Source organism: Equus asinus, chromosome 10, assembly GCF_041296235.1.
Source record: "Equus asinus isolate D_3611 breed Donkey chromosome 10, EquAss-T2T_v2, whole genome shotgun sequence".
Classification (NCBI taxonomy): Eukaryota; Metazoa; Chordata; class Mammalia; order Perissodactyla; family Equidae; genus Equus; species Equus asinus.
In genome coordinates, this window is record NC_091799.1 from 10,263,523 (window position 1) to 10,274,472 (window position 10,950).

Sequence of the window (10,950 nt, forward strand, 5' to 3'; positions counted from 1 at the left end):
TGGGGCTCCAGCATTGAAATCTCCACTAGGTCCCGTAGGGGACGGAGGGCCGCAGGTGGGCAGTCCCGGGACCTGGAGGCGGGAGGCTGGTGTGCAGCCAGTGCGCCGCCCACGGGAGCGGGACAGCCTTCCGGTCCCGGGCCGGCCCTTCCTCCACCGCGCTCTCAGCGAGGGAACGGGTCGGGCTGGGTGCTGGCACGACAAAGACCCAGCGCGGCCAAGGTCACCCGCGACGCGGGGCCCAGGGGTCGGGCTCAGGCTGTCAGCCAGGACCCGCCCCCGCCGGGCTCCTCCCCCGGCGCCGCGGGCCAGGGCGCAGAGGCGGAAGTGGGGGCCACCAATGAGCGGCGCGAGGCGTCGGGGCGTGTCAAAGGGAGGGCCTTCCCCAATGGCGTTGGCCCCGGCTGTGGGCGCTGTCCAATGAGGCCCGCGGGAAGGCAGGGTCAAAGAGAAAGTCCTCCAATCAGCACGGCAAGCCATGCTCCCCTGTCATAGGTGGGGCCGCCAGGCGCGGGGCGGGTCTGAGCGGGCCTCCCCCAATGGGCGGCGGCAGGTGGGCGTGGCCGCAGCGCGAAGGCCGGCGGCGGGCGGTGGCCGCAGTTCACGGCGCGCGCTGGCTCCGGCGGCCGCTCTGCAGCATGGCCGGGCTGGGGCGGCCAGACCCGGGGCCTCGCTCCGCGCTGCCCGCCTGGAAGCGCGAGATCCTGGAGAGGAAGCGGGCTAAGCTGGCCGCCCTGAGCGGGGTCGCGGGCCCAGCGTCGGCGGCCGGGGCGGGGGCTGAGGCGGGCGCGGCGGGGCCCGCAGGGCCGGCGGCCGAGCGGCTGGTGCTGGCGGACAGCCTGGGCCCGCTGCGCGAGAACCCGTTCATGCGGCTCGAGTCGGAGCGGCGGCGCGGGGCGCAGCGCGGCGCGGGCGCGGGCGCGGGCGCGGCGGGGGCGCGGCCGGTGCAGCAGCTGCTGGAGCTGTACTGCCGCGTGCCGGGCGTGCGCACCATCCGCGCCGACAACATCCTCATCATCGAGTCGGCGCCCGACTTCCCGCCCGCCGCCCCCGGCCCCGGCCCCGCCGCCCACATTCGCGCCGCCGAGGTCCTGGTGTACGAGGCGCCCCCGCCGCCCGGGCGCGTCAGCCGCCTGCTCCAAAAGTTCGACCCGCCGGCCCCGCCGCGCCGCCGGGAGAGCCCGGAGCGCGGTCGGCCCCCCCCGCCGCCGCCCGCCGACCCCGCGGCCGACCCGCGCGTGGGCGAGCGCGCCGCCTGCCTCGAGCCCGAGCGCCGCGGTGCGGGACCCGGGACCCGGCGCAGCGACTTCCTGCAGAAGACCGGCAGCAACTCTTTCACCGTCCACCCCCGGGGTCTGCATCGCGCCGCGGTCGCTCGCCCGCCCCTCAATGGGCCTGCGGCCCCCGAGACCCGGGCCGGCGCTGCCAACGGCCTCGCGGGCTCTGCGCCCGCGCCGGGCGAGTGGAAGCCAAAGGTGGAGTCGGGGGATCTCCCCGCCTGCCCGCCCCTCAGCCCTAGGACCCCCAGTGCCACTCCAGCCGCGGCCCCGGCCTTGCCCACGCCCAGCCCTGCCAGTGCCACTCCCAGCCAGCGCCAGTGGGTCTCTGCGGCCACCAGCGCCAACGACTCCTTCGAGATACGACCGGCCTCCAAACCGGACATGGACGTGATTCCCACCGGGGACATTCAAGCCCGGGCTCTGGCCAGCCTCCGTTTGAACTCCCGCAACTCGTTCGTGTTCATCCCCAAGCACAAGGTCTCTGGGGCCCCTCCTACAGAAAGAAGGCACACTGTGGGCCTGCCGGAGGGAGAGGTTGGCTGGGTCTCCCAGCGTCTGGAGCGTGAAGCCCAGCTGGTGTCAGAAGTGGATGGCACACCTGGCCATGGAAGGAGCCCCTTGGGGGTTGAGGAGGGGGGCTGCCCCAGGCCAGCCACTGCCCTCCTGGACCAGGCCATTAGGTGGCAGAGGGCGTCCTCACCACCCCCATCCCCACCAGTGGCCACCGAAGCTGAGCCTGCCCAGGGCTTTGGGGTTCCCGGCTTGGCCAAGAATGGCAGGAAGCATGGGAGGCCAGGGCTGCCCATCACCTTCATCGATGAGGTGGACTCAGAGGATGAGGTCTCCCAGGAAGCCAAACTGCCCTGCTCTGGGGCCGGTGCACCTCCCTGGTACCACTCCCGCCCGGCCAGGCCTGGGCACCCGTCAGAGCTCCAGCACCGAGGTGGCAACACTTTCACGGTGGTGCCCAGGAGAAGGCCAGGGGCCCTGCAAGCCAACAGGGAGCCTGTGCCACTGGAGGCAGAGAAAGAGGAGGTGGGTAGCCTCTCAGAGCCCCCTGCTGTCCAGGGAACTGCACTGAAGAAACGCTACCCCACTGTGCATGAGATCGAGGTGATTGGCGGCTACCTGGCCCTGCAGAAGTCTTGCCTCACCAAGGCTGGCTCCTCAAGAAAGAAGGTCAGTGGTGGGGGCAGGGTCACTGGCCGGGAGGAGAGAGGTGATGGGTCACACAGCTGAGGGTATAGTATGTGCCCTGTTCCCAGGACAACTGGCCTGGGCAAGGGGTGGTTTCTACATGGCCTGGAGGTGAGATGGGCCTCAGTGGCTCTTCAGGCTCCAGGAGGGGCTCAGCTGGGGGGAATCCCTGGCCTGGGCCCCAGAGAAGCTCCGATAAACCAGGGGCCATGGGGACGGCTTGCCTACTCTATGTCAAAAGGCTGTTGGGGATGGTCAGCCCCGCCAGCACTGTGGCTGCCTGTTGGTCCGTGCAGTTCCGTTTGGAATTGGCTGGGCAGGCCTGACCCATTGTGGGTCTAGCTGGGAGAAGTTCTCTTGGGCCTGGTAGCTCTGTCCTGGCCCTGGTTTTGAGAGGGTAGTCTGGTGTGGTCTCCTGGAGTCCTGGCTTATGGGTGTAGCAGGTGCCAGGATGAAGTGCAAAGAGGCAGGAGGCCTGTGATTCTGGTGGGGTCGGATCCCTGCCTTGCTGTTAGCTTGTGGGCGCAGCACAGGGAGCCATTCGGAAGGGGCTGTCAACTCCCCAGAAGGTTCGCTGGCTGAAGCTCAACCGGACCTGGCCTCGGGCAAGTGATTATTGAGTTCCTGGTGTGTGTCAGGCCTAGTCTGAGCCTGGGGTGTGATGCTGGGGAACAATGAAGATGCCCCCTCACTGGGGAGGAGGGGCCTAGGGCAGAGAGGGACCCAGGTGCAGGGCCAGGAGTCCTGTGGGAGCCTCACTCTCTGGGCAGCCCTGCCTGGTGGCCTGGAACTCTCTGAATACAAGAAAACGTTCTTCAGATTCTTCCTGGTCAGTCTAGCTCCTGTGTCTGGCCCTGGGGCAAATTCCAAGGCCAGCCCCACATGACCCCATCAGCAGGTGCAGGGCAGATGCGCCTTTCCCTGGAACTGAGATGGCACTTAGCAGGCTTCTCCTTTGGCTGCTGGTGTCTAGGCTGGCCCCTGGGGCCATCTCTGCCCCCAACCTCAGTTGCCTTGGGGTGATGGGGATGGTGATGTGACTCGAGTCAAACCTAAGCACCCTCACCATTGCCTTGCTGGCTCAGTCTCATCAGATGCACCACCTCCTTCCTCTGTTTGCTTCCTTTCCACCTTCTGCCTCAGTTGGCCTTGGTACAGTCCCTCCCTGTGTCATCCTTCTCTTTGGGTAAGGGCATGAGCACTCCTGCCAGCTCCATCTGCCGGCTCAGACATCCGTGCCTGTCTCCCACAGTGCTTCCGGTGGGCCCCCCACCCTTCCCGTGTGCCTAACCTTGCCTCACCCTTTTTTCTGTGACACAGGCCATGACTCTCCCACCCTTGCCCCTGCCCTTTCCCTTGGAGGTGCGGTCCACCCAGCAGCCTGGCTGCCGCCTCCACCCCCCTTGTCTTCTCGTCCCTCTCCTGCTTCCTGACCCTTGACCCTGGCCACCGTGGGAGGTGGTCCTTTCCCATGTTGGCCCAAGAAGTGGAGGTGATAACAGCTCCCTGCCTCGTAGATGAGGAAGCTGAGGCTGGCAGAGGCCATGGAGCTTATGGGGCAGAAACTGAGTGCAGGGTTCTGTTCTAGAGCCCTGGCCTTAATGTGGCTATCCTTCTACCCTGAGCCTGGCTCTCCTGGGGCTGGAGAGTTGCAGCCTAGAGCTGGTCATCCCCCCCAGCTGGGGACGGGGTCACTAGTGGCAGTGGGTGGGGCCATAGGGCAGGAAAAAGTGACAAGAAGCAGCCAACCCCAGCCTGGAGGGAGAGGGACTCAGATCAGCATGAGGGAGTTGGGGGTCCAGATGGATGACGCCTGGCATGGCCAAGTGGCCTGGCTAGGGCCCTGCCAGAGCAGCACGACGCGCTGGCAGTGACTTCCTGCCTGGACATGTGCCAGCTGCCCTGCCCAGGGAGAGCCGGAACACCTGTTGGTGGGACGGAGGTCTGGGGCTGCCCAGCTTTTCAGAGCAGCTTGCTGGCCTCGGACTGCCCCCTGTGTTCTGCCCCTTCCCTGTTGTCCCTCCTGTCTGTGGCCCCTGGGCATTCCTCCTGCTGCTTCTCCAGGCCCTGGGCCACTGGGCCTCATCCTCACCCAGACCACTCCAGCCAGCCTGTGGTTTGTGTCACTGTCTTGCTCCCCCCAACCCCGGCTGAGGATGTGATGGGCTGGAGGCTCACGTTGACCCCTGTATGGCTGACTGACCGGGGGCAGTGGTGGGAGGTGCTGGTGCTTTTTCTGGGGGGCCATGTGAGGTTCAGCTCTGCAGGGGGCTGTCTGGGCAGCAGAGGTCGAGGGAGCCTGCCCCTTGGTTGGCACTTCAGTAGAGGCTGTTATGCCCTCGTCTGGCCTTAGAGGGCTACAGACCTGCCCTGTGTGGTGGGGGCGCCCGCCATGTAACTGGGAGGCCTGCCTGGTGGGTACCTGTCCCTGTCCCCACTTAGTTATCTTTTGGCAGAATGGCGGATGTCCTTTCTCTCCCTCTCTCCCTGGAGGGCCAACCTGGGGCTGGCTGCTGCAAGGTGTTGGGCCACGCCCCCTCACCCCTGCCGCTGCCCCAGGGTTCCTGTGGGTGGGGCTGTCAGCAGCTGCCCACACCACCTCCCCTGCTTGGTGCTGAGCACCTCTCCCTTTTGTGAGGTGCCACCTGGACTCTTGCCTGTCTGGCGGCTCCTTCCCCTCCCCTTTCCCCTGCTTACCTTCTTACCTACCAGTCCTTTGCCCAGTCTGAGCATAACAGCGTGCCCAGGGCTCAATCCTCGACACCCTGGGCCATCCACCCTCACCTGTGGTGCAGTCGCCACTCCAGCACCCCAACTTTGCTGGCCCAGCCTTGGCCTTTAGCCTCACTCCGGTCTTCAGACCTTTGGGGCTCCTGCCGTTGGGGGCCTGCTCCCCACCAGTTCTTCCTAATGAGGCTGTCTCCTTACTAGCGTGGAGCGCCACACCCACTGCCATGCGGGGTGGGGTACCAGGCTTCTTGAGGTGCTGCGGCTACATTCCTGTCCTCCGGCCTGCTTTCCCGCCCTCCCTGCTTCCCCCCTGGCATAGGGTCTGCCCTGGGTTAGGGGCTGCAGTTGACTCAGGGTGTCCCACCTGGGCAGCTGTGGGAACTTTGGTGGGGGCTGTGTGGTGGTCCTGTTGCCCCTTGGAACTCGAGCTGAGTGAGGGATGGGAGTGGGCACATGTGTGCTGGGGAGTGAGGGGCACAGCGGGGTGCTCACCCCCAGCCAGGGCTGGCCTGCTTGGCCCAGAGTCCAGGGTGGACACCCTTCGGTAACCTGAGCTGGGTGTGCATGGGTGGGGCGAGGTGAGAGGGAACAAAGGGCCTGTGAGAGCCGGGAGGTGGGCCGGGCCGGGCCCCACCTGCTGCTGCTTTCCGGTGCAGCGGGCAAAGTCCCCAAGAGCCAGGTGACCAGGTGTGTGCAAGTGCCAGCCCCGGGCCATGCCCCTCCAACCCGTCCGATCTGCCTGGGTCTGGAGGCTGGCCCCCCAGCAGCGTGAGTCATGGGGCGTCCTGTGACCCACAGACCTGCACCCACGAGGAGGGAGGCTTGTGAGAACTGCCCTGCCGCCTGGTCAGGCTGTGCCAGGCTCGATGCCTGCGTGCACCCAGCCCCCTCAGTCTCCCTGCTGGGAGCTAGTCATGTGGACTAATGAGGGCACGCTAATCCAGCCGGGCCCTGGCAGCTGGCCCTTCCCGTATCTTCAGTAGTGGGGGATGGGCCCAGAAAGCTCAGGGTCGTCAGGGCAACACCATGTACCCAGGGGTGACTGGGAGCCCAGTTCACTGTGGGGCCTTGGGACAGGAGGGTGCCCCTGGGCTGGTAGCCCTATCCTGCCTTGGGCTCCTCTTGGGGTATCTGTCCCTGAGTCCCAGAGGGCCAGTCCTGGAGAGCCAGGCAACTCCATCCCCGAACTGGCTGGCAGTGAGTGGGCACCTGTGGGTTCTGGTAGTCACCCCCCATGACACTCTCTGTCTTGTTGGCCTCCTGGAGCAGGGCAGCTGGAGGTCTGGGGGGGCTGCCAGGGAATAAGTAAAGTGAGGTATAGTATGCCTTTGAGTGACAGGAGCAAACATCTCACTCCTGATTGGCTGACTCAGGTGGTCTGCTCAGGTCCCTGACTGCTTGGCTGTGCAGACAGCTGGGGAAAGGGGAGCTGGGACGAGGCGGCCGGGACTAGGCCAGCAGCTTGCCCGGCAGGTGACTGTATGTGAGCCGTGCTGAGATGGGGGAGATCAGGAGCTTGGTGGGTGGGTAGGGGTGCCCACGCTGGGCTGCATGTGCAGGTGTGGCTGTGGGAGGAGAGGGGCAGGAGCAGGTGCCCTTGTTTCTGGACCCTGGCTCAGCAGGACAGTGCCTCCCACTCTTGGTGGGTCCTGCATGTGTCCTCCGAGGCCAGTGCCAGGGTCCCTCTGCTGCCCCAGGCTGCAAGCCCTGCCCTCCTATGTGGCCCCTCCTCATCCTGCTGTCCCTGGGCCCCATGGTTCTCTGCCTGGGGGCCTGGCTTCTGCCTCTGGCTCCTTCCAGGGGAGGAGGAGGAACTTGAGCTGGCCGCTGGTGTCCTGTGCCCAGGAGTTTAATATTTCGAGATCCAGCAGGGCTGCTCCCATCTGCTGCAGGCGGGTGGCTCTCGTATTCATTACCGACCCGTTGGGCCCAGCCGAGCCCTGCTGAGTAGGCCTGGGGGGCATGCAGCTCTTGTGGGGAGCCAAGTCCCTGGTTGGGGAGGGCGAGGATCCTGACCCTGAGTGTCTCAGCCCTTCTGCTGATGCTTTCCCCACTGCCCATCAGGACCACCAGCTTAGCCTGGGCTCTGAGGCTGCTGGAAGACGGAAGGAATTTGCTTGGGCGTGAGATCTTGAAGCCTGCAGAATGGGCAGGGTGGATGAGGGCCAGAGGGCTGCCTGGGTGGGAGAAAAGGGTCAGTGACCCCCACTCGGTGCAGCCTTGGACCAACGCTGACTCAGTTTGTAAAGGGGGTAAGGGGGTGACAGCACTTGGTGCCACCTTCCTGGTGCTGGCACATAGCAGCTACCCAGCTTTGGCACCTTGTGGGCCCTTAGGGGACCTTGAGGGCCTGGCCTTGGGTGTGCCAGGCCCTTGACCAGCAGTGGTGGTCCATACTGAGCTGGGTGAGCAGAGTTGTGCAGGTGCCAAGCAAGCCAAGATGTTGTAAACTCAGTTCTGGAGAAAGGCTCCTCTGAGGATGTAGCCGCCCCCCCCCCCCAAGGATGTGGGCCCCCATGTTCAGTCTCTCTTGGACCCTGCTCCAGCCATGGAGCCACTAAGTGGGAGGAGATGTGGCTGGTGCTCTGCTTCCTTGAGAAGGCAGCCCTCTGACCCTTGGAGCTGCCTTAGAGGCTTCTGGAGACCCCAAGACTTGGGGCTTCTTGTGCTGGCTGGGGTCTGGTCCCTGGGAGGGGTGGGTCACTTGGGGTGATCTGATCCTGGGCCTGGGGTGTGGGTAGGGGACAGGTGGCGGAGAGGGGATGGGTGGGGCCTGGGTGCAGGGGTTTGGACACACTGGCCCTGGGTCTGCCGTGGGCAGCCAGACCCAGCCCTCCTTGGGTCCCTGTGGCCTGGTCCTGCAGGGTCCAGATGGAGAGGTTGTCTCTGAGGAGGGGCGCCCCACCTCTCAGAGCCTCTGAAGGGCTGATGGTGTGTTCTGCTACCTGCTCGGGGCTGACGCCCTTCACTGTGCCCCTCAAGGTCCCTGCACTGGCTCGGTCTGGCTAGAGGAGCCCTGGCGGCCAGGCAGCAGGGCCCTTGCTGACATGCCTTCTGCCTCTAGATGAAGATCTCCTTCAACGACAAGAGCCTGCAGACCACATTTGAGTACCCTTCCGAGAGCTCTCTGGTGCAGGAGGCGGAAGCTGAGGAGGAGGAGGAGGAAGAGGAGGAAGAAGGGGAGGAGGAGGAAGAGGAGGAGGAAGGGTCAGGCTCAGAGGAGGTGGTGGAGAAGCCTTTTGCACTCTTCCTGCCCCGAGCCACATTCGTGAACAGCGTGGGGCCCGAGAGCCCTCGGCTGCTGGACAGCAGCTCAGGTGAGTGCCCACCTGCTGGAATGGGCAGCCTTGTGTGTAGCCTGGGCCACATGTCCGCGCATCCACACGTCCACGCATGTACCCCTCGGTCCGCAGGGCTGTCCAGCTACACTCCAAAGCACACCATGGCCTTCAGCAAGTGGCAGGAGCAGACACTGGAGCAGGCCCCCAGGGAAGTGGAACCCGCGCTGAAGGAGGTCATGGTGAGCCAGGGCAGGGTGGGTGGATGCCCAGGGTGCAGGTCTGGGTGGGGGTGGTCTCTAAGGCCTGGATGAGCCCCATTGGCTGTCTCTGTGCTCTCTCTCAGCTCACCCCCGCCAGTCAGAACGACCTCTCGGACTTCCGCAGCGAGCCAGCCCTCTATTTCTGACCCCGGCCCTGCCAGGACGGCCAAGGCTGAAACCCAGAAGCTCTGCACCCCTCTTCTGCCCTGCTGGGCTCTGTGCCCCATATCGCACCCTCCCTTCTTGGGGCCTCACAGCCATGCTGGTACTCAGGGCCTGAGCCTGGAGCACCTGGGGCTCCTCTTTCTCTTGGGGCCGTCTGGGTCTTGCTCTCTGGCCCTGGTTTGGGGGCGCTGCCTGTGGAAGAGGGATGGGGTCCTGGCGGATGCTTTGCCCAGCAGCTGCCAAGCGTGTCTGAGGTGAAGAGCTGGCCTGGCTGCCTGTCCCCTGCAGGACTCCAAGCCCCCTCAGCCCACACTCCTCATGGCAGAGCTCAGCCTGCCCCCTTTGTGATGAATGGCAAGTCTTTTCTTGCCTCTGATGATGGACTCAATAAACAGCACTGGACGAGCTGCCTCTGCCTTTCTTGCATGGCCCTTGGCCTGAGAAGGGGGCGGAGAGGTGGTCACCTGCAGGAGGCCACAAGGGTGTGATGGGGCCCAACTTAGACATCTGCTCTGGTGTAGGAGGGGCCCTGGGTGGCACCCCCATCCTGGTGGTCCAGGCTCTCATTCCCTACAAGCCCACTCGTCTGGTTTCTCTCAGCTACCCTGTCGCTCGGGAGAGGGCTTCCCTGTGTCTGCCCCCACCTCTGGAGCAGCCCTCTCTCCACAGGGCTGGCACAGGGGGAGGTATCATGGAAGTTGGGACACCAGGCCTGCTCTCTGGGGTCTGGAACTCCATGTGCTCAGGGCGGCAGGCGTGGGAGTGCTGCAGCTGTTGGGTCTGAAGGGCCAAGAGTCTGGGATGGGACAAAGGTCAGGGCAGGGGGTGGGCACAGCCTCAGGGATCTTGCCTCCCATTTGGCTTAGAAAGCTCCCTGACCCACGGGAGCCTGCTGCAAGGCTGTGACAGGCAGACCGCTCCCCTGGTGTCAGTACTAGTGGCTGGCCGGGAAACCCGACAGATCTGATGGAAGGTGACAGGAGACACAGAGCTGCCCACTGGGGAGCAACTGCAGGCTGACACTGGGGCCATTTGCAATCCAGGCCTCAAATGACAGTCTCTCCCTCCTGGAGAGTCAAGCCCATGAGAAATGCCACCTGGCCAGGCTTGGGAGGGAGGACAGTGTTTTCAGGGTATTTTCTTGGTAGGAGTGGACCCAGTTTTCTCCAGACTCTTCACTAACATGCTTCCCAAGTCTGCCCAGCCCACCCTGGGCAGCAGCTGCAGGAACCCCAGCAGGGCTGACAGGCCCACAGAGACAGAGCCAGAGAAGAGCCAGGATGGAGGGCTGGGCCCCAGGCCACATGGAAAGCTGGAAGTGGACACACTTGGTGTGTGGCCAGGGAGGGCGGAAGGCAGTGGTGCCATTGAGGTGAGCACAGTTTGGAATCAGGGAGCTAGGGTGCAATCCTTGCTGGGGGACCTCAGCCCAGGAAGGGTGTCTCCCTGGGCCAGGCCTTATGCTGGACACCAGGGTGTGGCAGAGACCAGGATAAGGATGAACTGTGTGCTGGAGTCAGGGGAAGGGAGCCAGGGGCCCTGGTCGGGGGAGAGAGTGGACAATGATGGTCATAGGAGATCCTCAGGGGCACCCTCAACTTTGTCCTCAAGGCCAGTGAGGCTGGTCACAAGGAAAGCCACTCCAGGCTCTCCTCTCTCCCTCTCACAGAGGAGCTACACCACAGCTGATAAGAGGCTCATGTTCTGGCTCTCAGGGTGTTCGGCAGCCCCAAACTCCTGACACAAGCAGCAGGCTGGCATGGATCTTTCAAAGACAACCTTTATTAACAGTCACAGGCCACAAGGGCGAGGTCTAAGGTGAAAGAAGAGCCGCAGCTCTTCCCCCACTCACCTGGCCTGGGCACCCGCTGGCGGAGGGACAAGGTGAGGGGCCTCCCATGGTGGTGAGACTACAAGCAGGACCCTCCCCACAGCCCAGGGGGGTGTGGGGGCCTCAGAGAGGCCCTGAGTAGAGCTGGCCCATAGCTTGCCCTCCCTGCAGCCTGTGAGGGCAGGGCCAGGACCCCCACTGATGGC

General features: G+C 64.6%; 1 protein-coding gene across 1 annotated transcript; it reads left to right on the forward strand.

Annotated features, from left to right (window-relative positions):
• Positions 1-415: 415 nt before the first annotated feature.
• On the forward strand, positions 416-9,320 carry TPRN (taperin). Its single transcript, XM_014828098.3, has 4 exons — positions 416-2,459; positions 8,272-8,524; positions 8,621-8,727; positions 8,832-9,320. The coding sequence occupies exons 1-4, from the start codon at positions 540-542 to the stop codon at positions 8,892-8,894; spliced, it is 2,343 nt and encodes a 780-aa protein (XP_014683584.3). The 5' UTR covers positions 416-539; the 3' UTR covers positions 8,895-9,320.
• The last annotated feature ends 1,630 nt before the right edge of the window (positions 9,321-10,950 follow it).